We start from the raw sequence: 22,580 nt of genomic DNA on the forward strand, positions 1-22,580 counted from the left end.
CAAAAACCCCAGCCACAGAAATGCTGAGGCGTGGATGCCTATTGGTCCCGGTTGGTGCCACCAACTGGGACCAAAGGGTCTCCTGCCTGGGCTCCGCGCACAGGCCACGTGGAGGCCCATCTGTCTCAGTTCTGGAATGAACCGGGACTAAAGGGACAGGGCATTAGTACCGACCCTTTAGTCCCGGTTCCAGAACCTGGACAAAAGGCCCTTACGAACCGGGACAACAGGCCCTTTTTCTACCAGTGCTTGTGATATGTTCTCGCGGCATCTTGGCTAGGTGGGTGGGTTATTTCTCTTTTCTCTCGTCAGTACTGCTGATGCCAGATATGCTTCCGTGGATCAGTGGTTTTCTATACTGGCTTGGCAATATATAATCGGTCATTGTGTTAAAAGGTATAAGTCATGCAGAACCAGACAAGGGCACCATTGTGTCAAATAGGCTACATCATGTTTATGTGCAAGGGAATATTGTAGAAGAATTCTGATGAATATACAAGGATGAATATATTTGCTGAAAGAAAGAGATAAACTTATCATGGCATTATGAAAAATAGTGAATAAATTTTTTATTTATGATGAATAATTTTTTTATTTATGATCGAGGATTTGATCCAAAATGAAGAAATTGTACACCCACTATCTAACTAATGTGAGCCCAAAAACTTCCTCACTGATAATTTCACTACCATAAAAGATCGCGTTAGAGGCGGCAACATGCATATGAGGTGAAAGGACAAGCTAGGTTGTGACTGAGCAGTAGAGAATGTTGTAGCAAAAATGTTTTCAGCAATAAAAAGGCAATGAAAATAGCTACAATCTATGATCTTTTTGGGTGTAAAAAATAATGTCTCAAAAAATTTCAATAACATAAAGCTAGAATTGCATCAGATTGAGTGATACTCTAACAAAGACAAACATAGTAATTGAGATGAGGATATGACGATAATACAATATTAATCAAATAGACAGCTGTAATACAACCTGGGGTAAGAGGTCATTTGATTCATCAATGAGTTAACAATAATTATAAGCAATTTCTTAAAAAATGATTGATCTGAAGATAGAGAAACACAGGGACGAGGGCAAATCGAAGAGGAAAAGTGGGAAAAACATATGAAAACCAATGGATTCCACATCGATCCAAAACACCAATTTTATCCTATGGTTTTTTAATGATCCCTTCTTGAACATTGAAAAGTAGGGTTAGAGGAGAGAAGTCCTATGATAGAATTTCTTGGTGTTGTTGAAAACAAAGGTATAGTCGTATTCGGCCTGTGGGAATTTCCAATGGAATGCAACATGCTATAGCACTTTTAGAAGAAAAAAACATGATGTATAATCTCCTACTTTACTCACTTATTTCTTGCATTAACATGACCTTAGTAAGTTTCACCATGTTTCTACAAAATGTCCATTTAATTTGCTAGACTATTGATGATAGTTAACTTCCAGACCAAAATCACGAGGACTATATAATATTAAATATAGCAATATGTGTTACATCTAGCCGCGCAAGTGAGCGGGTCACCCTGCTACTTGCTACTAATATAGTTAACACATTTTTAGAAAAATGCAATTAGCACTTTTTAGCATAAATGTAATTAACACTTGGCAAATGAAGCTTCATGAGCTATTACTTGGAGGGTCGTAAAGAATTAATTGTGATGGGCCAAGAGTACACTAATTATAAAGGCTAAGGCCCACAAAGATAAGCTCTTAATGAACTCTGGATGCATGACCCGCTTTCAAACACAAAACCATCCAGTGCATGCAATGACACTGGTTTCGTGAATTTATTGTCAATCGGTAACAATTTCATGTTCTAAGTCATCCCATCAATATTATGTTATATATTACAATGCATCTACCTAGATCTAGATGAAACCTTTCCTCAATCATTAGGTTGTCTCCTTATCATAGTAATAATTAATCAATGGCTTCTAGTCGTTGGAATTTAGTTGATATGTAGAAAATGCAACCGCCAGCGAGGTTGGCCACTGCGATGGATATGGTACAGAGGGACATTCCTCAGCCGTTAGGGTTTAACACTGGGACGGAGATGTAGATACGACACTTGTTTATGTCTCCACCACCTCCACCGGAATTTCCCGCCGGGATGGAGATGGTGTAGCAGGCGCTTGAGCCGAACGCCGGCTTCTTTTATTGACAAGAAGATAAGATCCACACCCAGTCTGAGTCATGCTGAACATTCTGTAAATACAAGGTGAACATAACTCATAAAGTTGTTGATTTGTTTTTCAAAAATGTCTTGAACAATTTAAAAAACTAGTCGTCAACCCGCTCAACTGCACGGGCTAGCACAAAATAATTTAGAATGCAAGACTATGACAACATATGAAAGTAGTCCTTTGTGACGTACATGGGAAAATAAACAACATCACCGCTGGAATTTCATGAATTACTAATTCACTATGAAAAACATTCAATCTTTAGCAACAAAAAAATGCAAAATAACCGAGAACATGCTATGGGAACACAAATGAGGAGAATAACATTAAATCAGCTACATATAGAGATATTATTTTGCATTGTATTGTTAGGAAGAAACCAAATATAATTGTAAAATGATTAATTTCATGAACAAACCTACTTTGTTCTAACCATGGGTTAAACATATTGAGTAACATATAAGCAACTCGCAGACCAGGAAACTCATCTCTAAAAATAAAGAGTATCGCGAGAGTACTCCTATGATTGATTGTTAGTTTTGAGGATAAGAAATTAGTTCAAAAGTATATATCAAATCTACTTTTTTTTTCTGATACTCGACATGGTTAAAGGTGTTATTAGAGGAATATCATATACAAATTATTCTCTTGATAACCGAATATTAAAAATACTAATCAGAACTTGAAATAATAATTTTCTAAAGTCTCATATTCAAAGAAATTTGTGTCTCAAGTGTGAGACGCTTAAGTACAATATCATGATAAAATTTTGGCGTGGTGCCACTTGTCAACCATAAATGTTTGATGCTTGTCCAAATTACATAGGAGAAGCATATTAGACAAAAAGGACCAAACATTCAGCTACTGAATTCGAAAAAGCCATCTGTTTCTCAATGTATGCAATTAGAATTGGAATCCGAGCTTTGACCTTATTTCTTTAATCTTTTTTCAAGTATAAATGACAAATCTTGATATGGTCAGAAATAGACCAAAAATATTAAATCAATCTATTACTTAATCTCTAAGAGAAAAATACTAAATGAATTACATATTGGGAATAACTAAGTCAGTACATGGCATATTCTGATGCTAAGCCCCCCATGCGTCATGCCGAAACCATCTAGTTCATTTCTCGAACATATTTAATTGTTGTCTGTTTCACCTATAAATTGCTAACGGCTTTAGAGGAAGGTCAATTTACACTATATTGTAAAAAAAAATAGGACATAGGAGAACTGGACATTACCTGGACGGGAAGTAGCTGGGAAGAAAGGTGTGTATGGACACGGCCTGCCTATATTTCAACTCCTCCATCTGTGGTTTATTAATCGAATTATCCAGATTCAGATAATAATCTGCATGAATAATTCAAATCAAAGTGTGGATATATCTCCATATATACTTTGAAGGATAGAATACTGTACCTTGATATATGAGAGATACCATTAGGACACTGGCTCAATCGTGTGTGACGCCGTGAAGTAGCTTGCTAAACAGTATCTCCCAATCGAAATTATTCATGACTATTGTTCGTTTTTTATCTTAGTAAATAGTCCCTCCTGCAAGGAACATTTATACACTGGTCTAAAAATTGATTATTTCTTCTCAAAGAGAATCAAAATGTTTGCTAAAAAAATATTAAAGTGATCATTAGTTCCTTTGAGAAAATAAACAAACGTATTGCTGAACCGCAGCAAAATGTATGATCCAGTCCCAGCCGTCAAAGGAGTTAAGCCTGAAGCAACATGTTAGTTTCATAGTGAATATATATTAGTTAATATCCAATCTCCGTAGCACGTAACAGCATAAGTATCTGTCATTCAGTTAGCTCTCATCTGCCCGTTGTCCCTACTTCCAGCATGTCCGACATGTTTTCAATTTCCGTTGAGCTCACTCCTGCTTCCCCCCTTAGATCTTCATGTGTTTCTGTAATGGCTGTTCTCTTGTGTCATTGGACACAGCCGATTAGATGCCATGAAGGCATGGGAGAGATCCGGCAAATGTTGGTATGGCAGAAGAGGCATGGGTCGTTGTTCAGACTTTTGAACAACAATCCTAGTTCTATACAGCAGCTCCATGTTGTCCGAACGACCACCTGGGAATCATCTACCAGCACAAAACAAACAAATTCACCATGGAAACATATCTCGCTGAGAAGGAAAAGAAATATGACCAGTTTATCTACTGATATGATCTAGCGACCTTGAAATAAGCGGCTTGGCTTTGAGCAAATTGTACTTGTAATAATAGAAGAGATATGTGGTGTTATGTTATAGCTAGAGAAAAATCAAGCAGGATAATCAAGGAATTTACGGATATGGTGCTTGCCTATGGAGATGGACAACCCAGAACGAACTTGACTTTGGACAGGTAAATCTCTATGCCGCCAGTCCCTAGTAGGTTCTCGAACGTTCAATACACCATATTTTTTTTCCGAGAAGGTATTCAACACACCACATGCGACAGGAGGACCACATACTTAAGGACAACATCGCTACTCCTTACCCTACCTTGCATGAACCATCACCATCGTTAGATTGCAGCCAGGTGAGAACATGGAATTCAAAGAGATTAGATAGATGACGGATCTGATAGTTGGCTTGATTTAGATCCGAAGCGCTGGTGGATTTTGGAAGCTGAGGGCGGATGAGTAGAAGTAGGCGGCACGGCAGCAGACACGGCGGGTCGACCATGACCATCGAGCTGTAGCTCGGATTGTGCAGGGATAATTTCCTGGACGGCGCAGCAAGCCATATGCATCGGAAGGGGTGATAGACGGCTTTGGTGTTGGCTTGTACGCAGATATTGCAGTCCCGACATTGGAAGATCGGTGTTGGCTTGTACGCAGATTGTAGTACCGACATTGGAAGATCGAAGAGGATTGGAAGGAGAAGGCTTAGGAAGATACTTTCGTGAGTATTTTTTGAGGAAGGACCGCTCCTTTTCCATCGGGAGGAGAGAGAAAGAATAAGGATGAGGGATCGTTGGAATAGTAGATGGGTTGAGATGGCAGTTACGGTTCAATCTCGTTTTTTAATAACTGGATCCAATCTTTTTTGTCACAACGTACGTACGTGAGCCTTTTAAGAAAAGTCCTCCAACTAAACAACTCTTATTTTCTTTAAAAATATATTAAATATGTATATATTGACTGATCTGAACCGTAATAACTCGGTCCCACCGAGATTAATGGTTCGTAATTACTGATTAACGTTGGAATTTCTAGGGAGTCAAGAATTAGTATTAAATAAATAAAAATTATAAAAATATTAAATATGTATATATCGACTAATCTGAACCGTAATAACTCGGTTCCACCAAGATTAACGGTTCCTATTTACTGATTAACGTTGCAATTTCTAGGAAGTCAAGAATTAGTATACTTAGGTATTAGGTATTAGGTATTAGGTATTAGGTATAGGTATTAGGTATTAGGTACTTAGGTATTAGGTATTAGGTATAGGTATTAGGTATTAGGTATTAGGTATAGGTATTAGGTACTTAGGTACTAGATATTAGGTATAGGTATAGGTATAGGTATAGGTATAGATAGATAGATAGATAGATAGATAGATAGATAGATAGATAGATAGATAGATAGACAGATGTTGGAGCATTTTTAAGTGTAATGAACATTAATTAAAATTACACAAAGATTTTCTTCATATGTTACAAACATTTTTGTAAAATTGTGTGGGAAAACATTTTCTATGTTGTGAACATTTCTCCTATAAACCTCCCTACACTACCCACTGTTCTGGGGTGTTCGGGGCATGCATGCAATCTGGCTCACATGATCTGCCTTGCTGGCCTGATTTTACGATGCTTTTAAAAATAAAGAACCCGAGGCAGCTGTTGGAGAAGCAGACGTGACGGGCATCCTCCTGCTCGGTCCGGCAGATGACGGTCTTCTTCCTCGCTCTCTCAAAGCAAGTGAGGAAGACTGTGTGTAACTATGTCTCAGTGTCGGTGGGTTTATATAGCAAGCGGTCGGTGAGGAATCGCTTCACTGAGCTACGTACATTAAAAGTCGTGATAGGCCATGAGATTGAATTCGGTGTTCGCTGAGCTGTGTACATTAAAACTCACGGGTCAAAGTATGACAACATGTACCAACTAAAAATTGCTAGATCTGAACAACTAAAAATCATAAACTTAAGCATGAAAAAATTGCAAGATATGAACAACTAAAAATCATGAACCCGAGCAGCTAAAAATCATGAACTTGTGCGTGAAAAACATGCATTTGAACAAGTAAAAAGTCACGAACTTAAGCATGAAAAAATTGCAAGATCTGAAAAATTGCAGCACCTTAGCCACATAGCGAGCAAGTAATGGCAGCGCCCAACGAGGGGCGGGGGGTGGCAGCGGCCGGAAGAAGACCGTCATCCGCCGGATCGAGCAGGACGATGCCCCGCACGTGTGCTTCTCCAAGGGCCGCGTGGGGTTCTTCAGCAAGGCGATGGATCTAGCAGTCCTGACCGGCACCCAGGTGGCCGCTCTCACCTTCTCGCCCGGCGGCAATGCCTTCTCCTTCGGCCACCCCTCCGTCGACACCATCGTGGAACGCTTCTTGGTGGGGGAGGGTGCGGGGCTGGCGCGAGGGAGGAGGGTGCTGCCAGTGAACATCAGAAGATGGAGAAGCTGCACCAGGAGTTCGACAAGCTGCGCACGAACCTGTTCGAGGTGAAGAAGCGAGGAGATCACAGCGAAGGATCATGGTGCAGGGGAGCCGAGAGCGTCTTGGGTTGACCCGAACGTGCGCGACATGGGGGACAAGGACTTGGTTGTTAAGAAATAAACCACGAGTGTGTCATTGCGTGCGTCGCGGTGGTATGAGCCCCGGTCGCGTAGTTTATTGGCGTAGTTAGTAGCAGCCGTAGAGTACGCTTTAGAGCGCATCGTGGGTTGGCCTGGGCGAGCAAGACGCGAGCGTCAGAATAGGGGAGGCGGGCTGCATTGTGCGCATGGTTAGCTAGTGGCCTAGATGGCCGGATAGTGCACGCGTGGGTTAGTTGGTTAGTGCGTGAGTGGCACAAAATCTGGGCAGGTTGTTGCTCCGGCTGACTGCGTGCGTGTGCGTGGCCGGATGCTACTTAAACACTTGTACTCATGTTTGTTTGTTTTTGACTCCAGAGGAATAAAAGGCCAAGATACAGGCGTTCATCGCCGCGGCGTTCGTCGCCGGAATATCCTTTGTGTGCTCCACTATCCTTCTTCTTCCTCCGTCCGTGCGAGAGAGAGAGTGAGGGTGCAGCTGGAGGTGTCCTGGACTCCAACAATTGGTATACAGAGCTTCGGTTCAGGCGATCACCGGCGACCATGGCGTCGTCCCACACGGCGGCGGCGCGGGCGGATCGGCGACGACGGCGATGCCAATGCTGACCGCGAACAACTACACGGTCTGGGCCATCAAGGTGCAGGCGATCCTCGACGTCCACACCGTATGGGAGGCGGTGGCGCCGGGCGACGCGGCGGTGAACGCCAAGAACGACAAGATGGCGCGCGCGTTGCTCCTCGGGGCATTGCCGGAGGATGAGCTGCTGCAAGTGTCGATGAAGCTCACCGCCAGGGAGGCATGGGACTCCCAGAAGGTGAGGTTCGTCGGCGTCGATCGGGTCCGCGCGGCGAGGCTGGGGACGCTGCATGGAGAATTCGACCGCATGAAGATGGCAGATGGCGAGGAGCTCGACGTGTACGGCGGGAGGCTCACAGCGATGGCGGCGAGGTATGCCAACCTCAGGGAGAGGCTGGGCGACGGAACACTTGTCAAGAAGTTGCTGGATACGATGCTGGATCGCCTCTTCCCTGTCGTCGTCGGCATCGAGCAGTTCAACGACGTGACGACGATGGCGTTTGACGAAGCGCTCGGGCGGCTGCGCGCGTTCGACAAGCGGGTTCGGCGCCGTGGACAAGACGGCGGCGAGCGCGGGGGTAAGCAGCTGCTCATGAGGCGGCACAGTAGGCAGCGCGGGAGCGTCGACACGGCGGTGCTCGGGACGAGGACGACGGCAAGAGCGTGGCGTCGAGCAACGGCGGGAACCGGCGCGGGCGCTGCTACAAGTGCGGAGAGCGCGGCCATTTCAAGCGGGACTGCCCACAGCTGAGGAAGGCTCCAGCGGCGGGGCAGGCGCTGCTGGTGAACGGCAACGTCGACGACGACGGACTCCTCTAGGCCACGGCTTAGGAGGAGTGTGTTAGGAATAAGCCGTGGCGAGCCCGGGACGCGGTGTGCGTGCGTGCGCGTGGTGAACGTGTCGGACTCGGCCCGTGGCAACCTGGGTTGCATGCGTACGTGACCAGGTGTGTGTGAGCGCCTGTAGGAAATTTCTGTTGTGTCTTCGTTCTTGTACCTCCATCCATCCACGACAGAGAGAGCTAGCTAGGCTTCGGCAACAACATTGGTGGCCTTCTTTGTTGTGCTGATGCAGGTCAAGGACATCGTCTCCAAACGCGCCAACCAGGTTCACTTGCGCGTCGACGTGAGCCGCATGGAGGAGGTGGCCCCGCCGCTACCACTACAGCTCTTCGGTGGCAGTACTTTGGAGCTAGGTAGCAGCAGGAGCATCAGATGCTGATGACGACGCTGCCTCCGCCTGAGGTGTTCGCCTTCGAGATTAATATGTAGCAGCAGATGTTGATGGAGCTGCCTCCGGCACAGGCAGTCACCGCCGGGATGGATATGCAGGATATGCCTCCACCGTTGGTGTTCGCCGCAGGGATGGAAATGGAGGAGATGCAGATGGTGATTCCTCAGCCGCCAGGATTCGACGATGAGACAGGGATGCCTCCATCACCAGAGATCCCTGTTGGGCTGGAGACGAACGTCGGCTTCCCATTCCCGTACCGACAAGATGAGCTCTGTCGATCCTTTCAAGTGAAAGCATTAAACAACGGATGATAGTTCATCGATCTGTTGTCATCTAGTTACATCTGCATGCAATCTTTCGTCAAATTTTATGTCATTTCTTTATTATCAATAATTAATGGCTAAATCTGTATTGTCAAAGCTTGAATATATATTTGAATGGGATATAGTAGACCCAAACACTTTTTTTTAAAAGAAGGATAACCTCCGGCCTCTACATTAGCAGACCCAAACACATGCACCAAAGAGAATGCTTAATACATGCCTGTAGATACCCCTCAAATGAGACTGCGGTGCATCCACAACAACATATCCAATTGTTTCAATGATGTGTCATGGATCAAACACACGAGCTTGTGATACGTTCTCGCGGTGTCTTGGGTGGGTGGGTGGGTTATTTCTCTTTTCTCTCGTCAGTACCGCTGATGCCAGATATGCTTCCGCGGATCAATGGTTTTCTATACTGGCTTGCCAATATATAATTGGTCATTCTGTTAAAAGGTATAAGTCGTGCAGAACCAGACAAGGGAACCATTGTGTCAAACCGGCTACATCATGTTTAAGGGCAAGGGAATATTGCAGAAGAATTCTGATGAATATACAAGGATGAATATATTTGTTGAAAGAAAGAGATAACCATATCATGGCATTATGAAAAATGATGAACAAAATTTTTATTTATGATCGAGGATTTGATCCAAAATTAAGAAATTGTGCACCCACTATCTAACTAATGTGAGGCCGGAAACTTCCTCACTGATAATATCACTCCCATAAAAGAGCGCGTTAGAGGTGACAACATGCATATGAGGTGACAACATACAAAGAATATTGTAGCAAAAATGTTTTCGGCAATAAAAAGGCAATGAAAGTAACTACAATCTATGATCTTTTTGGGAGTGAAAAATAATGTCTCATGAAATTTCAATAATAGAAAGCTAGAATTGCATCAGATCGAGTGATACTCTGACAAAGACAATCATCGTAATTAAGATGAGGATATGATGATAATACAATATAAATCAATTAGACAGTTGTAATACAACCTGGGCTAATTAAGAGGTCACTTGATTCATCAATGAGTTAACAATATTTATAAGCAATTTCTTAAAAAAATGATTGATCCGAAGATAGAGAAACATATGGATGAGGGCCAATCGAAGAGGAAAAGTGGGTAAAACATATGAAAACCAATGGATTCCACATCGATACAAAACACCAATTTTATCTAGTGGTTTTTTAATAATCCCTTCTTGAACATTGAAAAGTAGGGTTAGAGGAGAGAAGTCCTATGATAGAATTTCTTGGTGTTATTCAAAACAAATGTATAGTCATATTAGGCCTGTGGGAATTTCCAATGGAATGCAACATGATATAGTACTTTGAGAGGAAAACAAACATGATGTATAATCTCCTACTTTATTCACTTATTTCTTGCATTTTGAGAGGAAAACCCTGCTACTTGGTACTAATATCGTTTAACACATTTTTAGAAAAATGTAATTAACACTTTTTAGCATAAATGTAATTAACACTTGGCAAATGAAGCTTCATGAGCTATTACTTGGAGGGTCGTAAAGAATTAACTGTGATGGTCCAAGAGTATTGTAATTATAAAGGCTAGGACCCACAGAGATAAGCTATTAATGAACTCTCGATGCATGCTCCGCTTTCAAACACAAAACCATCCAGTGCATGCATGGACACTAATTTCTTGAATTTATTGTCAATCGGTAACATATGCATCTTCTAAGTCATCCCATAAATCTTATGTTATATATTACAATGCATCTACCTCGATCTGGATGAAACCTTTCCTCAATAATTAGGTTGTCTCCTTATCATAGTAATAATTAATCAATGGCTTCTAGTCGTGGGAATTTAGTTGATATGTAGAAAATGCCTCCGCTAGCGGGGTTGGCCACTGCGATAGATATGTTACAGATGGACATTCCTCAGCCGTTAGGGTTCAACACTGGGACGGAGATGTAGATACGGCACTTGTTTATGTCTGTACCACCGCCTCCACCGGAATTTCCCGCCGGGATGGAGTTGCTGTAGCAGGCGCTTGAGCCGAACGCCCGCTTCTTGTATTGACAACAAGATAAGATCAACACCCAGTCTAAGTCATGCTGAACATTCTGTAAATACAAGGTGAACATAACTCATAAAGTTGTTGATTTTTTTCAAAAATGTCTTGAACAATTTAAAAAATGTGAGAGCATTTTTAAGTGTTATGAACATTAATTAAAATTACACAAAAATTTTATAAATATGTTACAAACATTTTTATAAAATTGTGTGGGAAAACATTTTATATGTTGTGAACATTTCTCCTATAAACCTCTCTAAACTACCCAATGTTCTGGGGTGTTCGAGGCACGCATGCAATCTGGCTCACACGATATGCCTTGCTGGCCTGATTTTCCGGCGCTTTCAAAATAAAGAACCCAGGGCAGCTATTGGAGAAGCAGACGTGACGGGCATCCTCCTGCTCGGTCCGGCAGATGACGTTCTTCTTCCTCCCTCGCTCACAGCAAGGGAGGAAGAGTGTGTGTAACTACGTCTCGGTGTCGGTGGGTTTATATAGCAAGCGGCCGGTGAGAATCGCTTCACTGAGCTACATACATTAAAGTCGTGATAGGCCATGGGATTCAATTCGGTATTCGTTGAGCTGTGTACATTAAAACTCATGGGTCAAAGGATGACAACATGCACCAACTAAAAATTGCTATATCTGAACAACTAAAAAACATAAACTTAAGCATGAAAAAATTGCAAGATATGACCAACTAAAAATCATAAACCCGGGCATTAAAGAAAGCAAGACCAGAACAGCTAAAAATCATGAACTTGTGCATGAAAAACATGCCTCTGAACAACTAAAAAGTCATGAACTTAAGCACCAAAAAATTGCAAGATCTGAACAATTGCAGCACCTTAGCCACAGAGCGAGCAAGTAATGGCAGCGTCCAACGGGGGGGTGAAAGCGGCCGGAAGAAGACCGTCATCCGCCGGATCAAGCAGGACGATGCCACGCACGTCTGCTTCTCCAAGGGCTGCGTGGGGTTCTTCAGCAAGGCGAGCGATCTAGCGGTCCTGACCGGCACCCAGGTGGCCGCTCTCACCTTCTCGCCCGGTGGCAATGCCTTCTCCTTCGGCCACCCCTCTGTCGACACCGTCGTGGAACGCTTCCTGGTGGGGAAGGGTGCCGGGGCTGGCGCGAGGGAGGAGGGTGCTGCCAGTGATGATCAGAAGATGGAGAAGCGGCACCAGGAGTTTGACGAGATGCGCACGGACCTATCAGAGGTGAAGAAGCGGACCGAGCGCGAGGAGGTCTCCGCGAATGAGCGTGACACGGGGGAGCCGATAGCGGCTTGGGTTGACCCGAATGTGCGCGACATGGGGGACGAGGACATGGTGGCCTTCTTCGCCGCGCTGATGCAGGTGAAGGACATTGTCTCCGAACGCGCCAACCAGGTTCTCTTGCGCGTGGACGTGAGCCGCATGAAGGAGGTGGCCCCGCCGCTGCCGCTCTAGCTCTTCGGTGGCAGTACTTTGTGTTGGGGAACATAGTAATTTCAAAAAAAATCCTACGCACAAGCAAGATCATGGTGATGCATAGCAACGAGAGGGGAGAGTGTTGTCTACGTACCCTCGTAGACCGACAGCGGAAGCGTTATAACAACACGGTTGATGTAGTCGTACATCTTCACGGCCCGACCGATCAAGCACCGAAACTATGGCACCTCCGAGTTCTAACACACGTTCAGCTCGATGATGATCTCCGAACTCCGATCCAGCAAAGTGTCGGAGAAGAGTTCCGTCAGCACGACGGCGTGGTGACGATCTTGATGTTCTACCGTCGCAGGGCTTCGCCTAAGCACCGCTACAATATTATCGAGGATTATGGTGGAGGGGGGCACCGCACACGGCTAAAAAAACGATCACGAGGATCAACTTGTGTGTCTAGAGGTGCCCCCTGCCCCCGTATATAAAGGAGCAAGGGAGGAGGAGGCCGGCCCTAGGAGGGGGCGCGCCAAGTGTGGAGTCCTACTAGGACTCCCTAGTCCTAGTAGGATTCCAGCTCCCATATGGAATAGGAAAAGAGGAAGGGAAAAGGAGAAGGAAGGAAGGGGGCGCCCCCCTTCCCTAGTCCAATTCGGACGAGACCAAGGGGAGGGGTGCGGCCACCCTTGAGGCCTTTTTTCTTCTTTCCCGTATGGCCCAATAAGGCCCAATACGTATTCCCGTAACTCTCCGGTACTCCGAAAAATACCCGAATTACTCGGAACCTTTCCGATGTCCGAATATAGTCGTCCAATATATCGATCTTTACGTCTCGACCATTTCGAGACTCCTCGTCATGTCCCCGGTCTCATCCGGGACTCCGAACTCCTTTGGTACATCAAAACTCATAAACTCATAATATAACTGTCATCGAAACCTTAAGCGTGCGGACCCTACGGGTTCGAGAACAATGTAGACATGACCGAGACACGTCTCCAGTCAATAACCAATAGCGGAACTTGGATGCTCATATTGGCTCCCACATATTCTACGAAGATCTTTATCGGTTAGACCGCATAACAACATATGTTGTTCCCTTTGTCATCGGTATGTTACTTGCCCGAGATTCGATCGTCGGTATCTTAATACGTAGTTCAATCTCGTTACCGGCAAGTCTCTTTACTCGTTCCATAATACATCATCTCACAATTAACTCATTAGTTGCAATGTTTGCAAGGCTTATGTGATGTGCATTACCGAGAGGGCCCAGAGATACCTCTCCGACAATCGGAGTGACAAATCCTAATCTCAAAATACGCCAACCCAACATCTACCTTTGGAGACACCTGTAGAGCTCCTTTATAATCACCCAGTTACGTTGTGACGTTTGGTAGCACACAAAGTGTTCCTCTGGCAAACGGGAGTTGCATAATCTCATAGTCATAGGAACATGTGTAAGTCATGAAGAAAGCAATAGCAACATACTAAATGATCGGGTGCTAAGCTAATGGAATGGGTCATGTCAATCACATCATTCTTCTAATGATGTGATCCCGTTAATCAAATAACAACTCTTTTGTTCATGGTTAGGAAACATAACCATCTTCGATAAACGAGCTAGTCAAGTAGAGGCATACTAGTGACACTCTGTTTGTCTATGTATTCACACATGTATTATGTTTCCGGTTAATACAATTCTAGCATGAATAATAAACATTTATCATGATATAAGGAAATAAATAATAACTTTATTATTGCCTCTAGGGCATATTTCCTTCAGTCTCCCACTTGCACTAGAGTCAATAATCTAGTTCACATCGCCATGTGATTCAACACTAATAGTTCACATCACCATGTGATTAACACCCATAGTTCATATCGTCATGTGACCTATACCCAAAGGGTTTACTAGAGTCAATAATCTAGTTCACATTGTTTATGTGATTAACACCCAAAGAGTACTAAGGTGTGATCATGTTTTGCTTGTGAGATAATATTAGTCAACGGGTCTGTCACATACAGATCCGTAAGTATTTTGCGAATTCCATGTCTACAATGCTCTGCACGGAGCTACTCTAGCTAATTGCTCCCACTTTCAATATGTATCTAGATCGAGACTTAGAGTCATCCAGATTTGTGTCAAAACTTGCATCGACGTAACTTTTTACGATGAACCTTTTGTCACCTCCATAATTGAGAAATATTTCCTTATTCCACTAAGGATAATTTTGACCGCTGTCTAGTAATCTACTCTTAGATCACTATTGTACTCCCTTGCTTAACACAGTGTAGGGTATACAATAGATCTGGTACACAGCATGGCAAACTTTATAGAACCTATGGCTGAGGCATAGGGAATGACTTTCATTCTCTTTCTATCTTCTGCTGTGGTCGGGCTTTGAGTCTTACTCAATTTCACACCTTGTAACACAGGCAAGAACTCTTTCTTTGACTGTTCCATTTTTGAACTACTTCAAAATATTGTCAAGGTATGTACTCATTGAAAAAACTTATCAAGCGTCTTGATCTATCTCTATAGATCTTGATGCTTAATATGTAAGCAGCTTCACCGAGGTCTTTCTTTGAAAAAATTCTTTCAAAATACTCCTTTATGCTTTGCAGAATAATTCTACATTATTTCCGATCAACAATATGTCATTCACATATACTTATCAGAAATGTTGTAGTGCTCCCACTCACTTTCTTGTAAATACAGACTTCACCGCAAGTCAGTATAAAACTATATGCTTTGATCATACTATCAAAGCGTTTATTCCAACTCCGAGAGGCTTGCACCAGTCCATAAATGGATCGCTGGAGATTGCACACTTTGTTAGCTCCTTTTGGATCGACAAAAACTTCCGGCTGCATCATATACAACTCTTCTTCCAGAAATCCATTCAGGAATGCAGTTTTGACATCCATTTGCTCGATTTCATAAAATGCGGCAATTGCTAACATGATTCGGACAGACTTAAGCATAGATACGAGTGAGAAACTCTCATCGTAGTCAACACCTTGAACTTGTCGAAAACCTTTTTGCGACAATTCTAGCTTTGTAGATAGTAACACTACTATCAGCGTCCGTCTTCCTCTTGAAGATCCATTTAATCTCAATAGCTTGCCGATCATTGGGCAAGTCAATAAAAGTCCATACTTTGTTCTCATACATGGATCTCATCTCAGATTTCATGGCCTCAAGCCATTTCGCGGAATCTGGGCTCATCATCGCTTCCTCATAATTCGTAGGCTCGTCATGGTCAAGTAACATGACCTCCAGAACTGGATTACCGTACCACTCTGGTGCGGATCTCACTCTAGTTTACCTACGAGCTTCGGTAGTAACTTGATCTGAAGTTACATGATCATCATCATTAGCTTCCTCACTAATTGGTCTAGTAGTCACAGGAACAGATTTCTGTGATGAACTACTTTCCAATAAGGGAGCAGGTACAGTTACCTCATCAAGTTCTACTTTCCTCCCACTCACTTCTTTCGAGAGAAACTCCTTCTCTAGAAAGGATCCATTCTCAGCAAAGAATATCTTGCCTTCGGATCTGTGATAGAAGGTGTACCCAACAATTTCTTTTGGGTATCCTATGAAGACGCACTTCTCCGATTTGGGTTTGAGCTTATCAGGTTGAAACATTTTCACATAAGCATTGCAACCTCAAACTTTAAGAAACGACAACTTTGGTTTCTTGCCAAACCACAGTTCAGATTGTGTCATCTCAACGGACTTAGATGGTGACTTAGATGGTGCCCTTTTAAACGTGAATGCAACTGTCTTTAATGCATAACCCCAAAACGATATTGGTAGATCGGTAAGAGACGTCATAGATCGCACCATATCTAATAAAGTACGGTTATGACGTTCGGACACACCATTATGCTGTGGTGTTCCAGGTGGCGTGAGTAGTGAGACTATTTCACATTGTTTTTAACTAAAGGCCAAACTCGTAACTCAAATATTTTATTTCTGCTATCATATCGTAGAAACTTCCATTTTTGTTACGATGATTCTTCACTTCACTCTGAATTTTTTTGAACTTTTCAAATGTTTCAGACTTGTGTTTCATCAAGTAGATATACTCATATCTGCTCAAATCATCTGTGAAGATCAGAAAATAATGATACCTGCCACGAGCCTCAATATTCATCGGACCACATACATTAGTATGTATGATTTCCAACAAATCTGTTGCACGCTCCATTGTACTGGAGGACGGAGTCTTAGTCATCTTGCCCATGAGGCATGGTTCGCAAGCATCAACTGATTCATAATCAAGTGATTCCAAAAGCCCATCAGTATGGATTTTCTTCATGCGCTTTACACCAATATGACCTAAACGGTAGTGCCACAAATAAATTGCACCATCATTATTAACTTTGCATCTTTTGGTTTCCATATTATGAATATGTGTATCACTATGATCGAGATCCAACGAACCATTTTCATTGGGTGTGTAACCATATAAGGTTTTATTCATGTAAACAGAATAACAATTTATTCTCTTACTTAAATGAATAACTGTATTGCAATAAACATGATCAAATCACATTCATGCTCAACGCAAACACCAAATAATACTTATTTAGGTTCAACACTAATCCCAAAAGTATAGGGAGTGTGCGATGATGATCATATCAATCTTGGAACCACTTCCAACACACATCGTCACTTCACCCTTAACTAGTCTCTGTTTATTCTGCAACTCCCGTTTCGAGTTACTAATCTTAGCAACTGAACTAGTATCAAATACTGAGGGGTTGCTATAAACATTAGTAAAGTAAACATCAATAACATGTATATCAAATATACTTATGTTCACTTTGCCATCCTTCATATCCGCCAATCACTTGGGATAGTTCCGCTTCCAGTGACTAGTCCCTTTGCAGTAAAAGCACTCAGTTTCAGGCTTAGGTCCAGACTTGGGTTTTTCACTTGAGCAGCAACTTGCTTGCTGTTCTTCTTGAAGTTCCCCTTTCTTCCCTTTGCCCTTTTCTTGAAACTAGTGATCTTGTCAACCATCAACACTTGATGTTTTTCTCGATTTCTACCTTCGTCAATTTCAGCATTATGAAGAGCTTGGGAATCGTTTCCGTTATCCCTTGCATATCATAGTTCATCACGAAGTTCTACTAACTTGGTGATGGTGACTAGAGAATTCTGTCAATCACTATTTTATCTGGAAGATTAACTCCCACTTGATTCAAGCAATTGTAGTACCCAGACAATCTGAGCACATGCTCACTAGTTGAGCGATTCTCCTCCATCTTTTAGCTATAGAACTTGTTGGAGACTTCATATCTCTCAACTCGGATATTTGCTTGAAATATTAACTTCAACTCCTGGAACATCTCATATGGTCCATGACGTTCAAAACGTCTTTGAAGTCCCGATTCTAAGCAGTTAAGCATGGTGCACTAAACTATCAAGTAGTCATCATATTGAGCTAGCCAAACGTTCATAACGTATACATCTGCTCCTGCAATAGGTCTGTCATCTAGCGGTGCATCAAGGACATAATTCTTCTGTGCAGCAATGAGGATAAACCTCAGATCACGGATCCAATCCGCATCATTGCCACTAACATCTTTCAACACAATTTTCTCTAGGAACATATCAAAATAAACATATGAAAGCAATAACGCGAGCTATTGATCTACAACATAGATATGCTAATACTACTAGGACTAAGTTCATGATAAATTAAAGTTCAATTAATCATATTACTTAAGAACTCCCACTTAGATAGACATCTCTCTAATCCTGTAAGTGATCACGTGATCCAAATCAACTAAACCATGTCCGATCATCACGTGAGATGGAGTAGTTTTCAATGGTGAACATCACTATGTTGATCATATCTACTATATGATTCACGTTCGACCTTTTGGTCTCCGTGTTCCGAGTCCATATCTGTATATGCTAGGCTCGTTAAGTTTAACCTGAGTATTCCGTGTGTGCAACTGTTTTGCACCCGTTGTATTTGAACGTAGAGCCTATCACACCCGATCATCACGTGGTGTCTTAGCACGAAGAACTTTCGCAACGGTGCATACTCAGGAAGAACACTTCTTAATAATTATTGAGAGATCATCTTAAAATGCTACCGTCAAACTAAGCAATATAAGATGTATAAAAGATAAACATCATATGCAATCAAAATATGTGACATAACATGGCCATCATCATCTTGCGCCTTTGATCTCCATCTCCAAAGTACTGTCATGATCTCTATCGTTACCGGCATGACACCATGATCTCCATCATCTTGATCTATATCAATGTGTCGTCACGTGGTCGTCTCGCCAACAATTGCTCTTGCAACTATTGCTATCGCATAGCAATAAAGTAAAGAAATTATTGGGCGCCTGCATCTTATGCAATAGAGAGACAACCATAAGGCTTTTGCCAGTTGCCGATAACTTCAACAAAACATGATTATATCATACAAAAACTTATATCTCATCACGTCTTGACCATATCACATCATAACATGCCCTGCAAAAACAAGTTAGACGTCCTCTACTTTGTTGTTGCAAGTTTTACGTGGCTACTACTGGGCTTAGTAAGAACCGTACTTACCTACGCATCAAAACCACAACGATAGTTTGTCAAGTTGGTGCTGTTTTAACCTTCGCAAGGACCGAGCATAGCCACACTCGGTTCAACTAAAGTTGGAGAAACCGACACCCGCCAGCCACCTGTGTGCAAAGCACGTCGGTAGAACCAGTATCGCGTAAGCGTACGCGTAATGTCGGTCCGGGCCGCTTCATCCAACAATACCGCTGAACCAAAGTATGACATGCTGGTAAGCAGTATGACTTATATCGCCCACAACTCACTTGTGTTCTACTCGTGCACAACATCAACGCATAAAACCTAGGCTCGGATGCCACTGTTGGGGAACGTAGTAATTTCAAAAAATTTCCTACGCACACGCAAGATCATCGTGATGCATAGCAATGAGAGGGGAGAGTGTTGTCTACGTACCCTCGTAGACCGACAGCGGAAGCGTTATAACAACGATGTTGATATAGTCGTACGTGTTCACGGCCCGACCGATCAAGCACCAAAACTATGGCACCTCCGAGTTCTAGCACACGTTCAGCTCGATGATGATCCCCGGACTCCGATCCAGCAAAGTGTCGGGGAAGAGTTCCGTCAGCACGACGGCGTGGTGACGATCTTGATATTCTACCATCGCAGGGCTTCGCCTAAGCACCGCTACAATATTATCGAGGATTATGCTGGAGGGGGGCACCGCACATGGCTAAGAAAACGATCACGAGGATCAACTTGTGTGTCTAGAGGTGCCCCCCTGCCCCCGTATATAAAGGAGCAAGGGAGGAGGAGGCCGGCCCTAGGAGGGGGCGCGCCAAGTGTGGAGTCCTACTAGGACTCCCTAGTCCTAGTAGGATTCCACCTCCCATATGGAATAGGAAAAGAGGAAGGGAAAAGGAGAAGGAAGGAAGGTGGCGCCCCCCTTCCCTAGTCCAATTCGGACCAGACCAAGGGGAGGGGTGCGGCCACCCTTGAGGCCCTTTTTCTTCTTTCCCGTACGGCCCAATAAGGCCCAATACGTATTCCCGTAACTCTCCGGTACTCCGAAAAATACCCGAACCACTCGACCATTTCGAGACTCCTCGTCATGTCTCCGATCTCATTCGGGACGCCGAACTCCTTCGGTACATCAAAACTCATAAACTCATAATATAACTGTCATCGAAACCTTAAGCGTGCGGACCCTACGGGTTCGAGAACAATGTAGACATGACCGAGACACGTCTCCAGTCAATAACCAATGGCGGAACTTGGATGCTCATATTGGCTCCCACATATTCTACGAACATCTTTATCGGTCAGACCGCATAACAACATACGTTGTTCCCTTTGTCATCGGTATGTTACTTGCCCGAGATTCGATCGTCGGTATCTTAATACCTAGTTCAATCTCGTTACCGGCAAGTTTTTGGTAGCACACCTGTAGAGCTCCTTTATAATCACCCAGTTACGTTATGACGTTTGGTAGCACGCAAAGTGTTCCTCCGGCAAACGGGAGTTGCATAATCTCATAGTCATAGGAACATGTATAAGTCATGAAGAAAGCAATAGCAACATACTAAATGATCGGGTGCTAAGCTAATGGAATGGGTCATGCCAATCACATCATTCTTCTAATGATGTGATCCCGTTAATCAAAAAACAACTCTTTTGTTCATGGTTAGGAAACATAACTATCTTCGACTAACGAGCTAGTCAAGTAGAGGCATACTAGTGACACTCTGTTTGTCTATGTATTCACACATGTATTATGTTTCCGGTTAATACAATTCTAGCATGAATAATAAACATTAATCATGATATAAGGAAATAAATAATAACATTATAATTGCCTCTAGGGCATATTTCCTTCACTTTGGATCTCGGTAGTAGCAGGAGCATCAGATGCTGATGGCGATAAATATGTAGCAGCAGATGTTGATGGAGCTGCCTCTGGCACAGGCAGTCACCGCCGGGATGGATATGCAGGAGATGCCTCCACCGCTGGTGTTCGCCGCGGGGATGGATATGGAGGAGATGCAGATGGTGATTCCTCATCTGCTAGGGTTTGACGATGAGATGGGGATGCCTCTGTCACCTGAGATCCCTGCTGGGCTGGAGACGAACGCCGACTTCCTGTTCCCGTATTGAGAAGATGAGCTCCAAACCCCTCTCGCTCCGTTCAAGTGAAAGCATTAAACAATGGACGATAGTTCGTAAATCTGTTATCATCTAGTTACATTGGATGCAATTTCGTCAAATTTTATGTCATTTCTTTATTATCAATAATTAATGGCTAAACATGTATTGTCCTGTCGCTGGCTGTTGGCATTTAATGAAATACAGACATCTTCTCAAATGTACTACACACGTTCGCTGGCTACAGGATTTTGAGTCAGCAATGTACTAGTGTTGAGTTCTTTTCTCAATGGACACACACGTTCAATACTAGGGATGGCTTAACATGGTAACAAGCGGACATACAATTCTCTTCAATGAAACGAAGAATCATTTTATCCATCATAATACGGACTTGACAAAGCTCGAATATATATTAGAACGGGATATAGTAGATCCAAACACTTTTAAAAAAAGGAGGATAACCTCGGCCTCATCAGTAGACCCAAACACATGCACCAAAGAGAATGCTTAATACATGCATGTAGATACCCCTCAAATTAGACTGCGGTGCATCCACAACAACATATCCAATTGTTTCGATGATATGCCAAGGATCAAACGCACGAGCTTGTGATACGTTCTCGCGGCGTCTTGGGTGGGTGGGTGGGTTATTTCTCTTTTCTCTCGTCAGTACCACTGATGCCAGATATGCTTCCGTGGATTACTGGTTTTCTATACTGGCTTATCCATATATAATCGGTCATTGTGTTAAAAGGTATAAGTCGTGCAGAACCAGACAAGGGCACCATTGTGTCAAACAGGCTACATCATGTTTAAGTGCAAGGGAATATTGCAGAAGAATTCTGATGAATATACAAGGATGAATATATTTGTTCAAAGAAAGAGATAAACATATCATGGCATTATGAAAAATAATGAACAAAACTTTTATTTATGATCAAGGATTTGATCCAGAATGAAGAAATTGTACACCCACTATCTAACTAATGTGAGCCCGGAAACTTCCTCACTGTTGGGGATATAACTATTAGGTCTGACCCGCCCAGGAGGGGCCTGGTTATACCTAAGGCGATTCATGAAGCCCAAGACAGCTCGGGAAGATGGCGGTTTAGTTAAGGGCCCAAGACCCAAAGGTGACTCAAGGCCCGTAGAGATAAACCACCGTATGTACATAACTTGCATTGTAAGGTAGGAATAGTTAGAGACCGAGCCGGTCAATGTTTTTGAGCCGGCCAGAGGAAGCCTCTGTATTTAAAGGGACAACCCGGGCGGCGGTTCAGGGCAAGAAAGATCAGGTCAAGCGGATTCGGTCCCTAGT

At 43.1% G+C, this 22,580-nt stretch overlaps 1 protein-coding gene and 1 pseudogene across 1 annotated transcript; both read left to right on the plus strand.

Moving 5' to 3' along the window:
- Positions 1–6,092: 6,092 nt before the first annotated feature.
- On the plus strand, positions 6,093–9,135 carry LOC119273335 (annotated as a pseudogene).
- A 2,817-nt stretch (positions 9,136–11,952) lies between these two features.
- Positions 11,953–21,271, plus strand: LOC119273336 (agamous-like MADS-box protein AGL23). The gene is made up of 2 exons (XM_037554529.1): positions 11,953–12,576; positions 21,050–21,271. Exons 1-2 carry the CDS (start codon positions 11,953–11,955, stop codon positions 21,269–21,271), a joined length of 846 nt encoding a protein of 281 aa, XP_037410426.1.
- The last annotated feature ends 1,309 nt before the right edge of the window (positions 21,272–22,580 follow it).

The sequence above is a fragment of the Triticum dicoccoides genome, chromosome 3A, assembly GCF_002162155.2.
Source record: "Triticum dicoccoides isolate Atlit2015 ecotype Zavitan chromosome 3A, WEW_v2.0, whole genome shotgun sequence".
NCBI lineage: Eukaryota > Viridiplantae > Streptophyta > Magnoliopsida > Poales > Poaceae > Triticum > Triticum dicoccoides.

Bases quoted from the DNA above. Each gene is read 5' to 3' on its own strand.
- LOC119273336 (XM_037554529.1), top strand. From the start codon at position 11,953: ATGAACTTAAGCACCAAAAAATTGCAAGATCTGAACAATTGCAGCACC. The intron at 12,577-21,049 runs GTGGCCCCGCCG...ATAAATATGTAG, and splicing joins ACGTGAGCCGCATGAAGGAG to CAGCAGATGTTGATGGAGCT.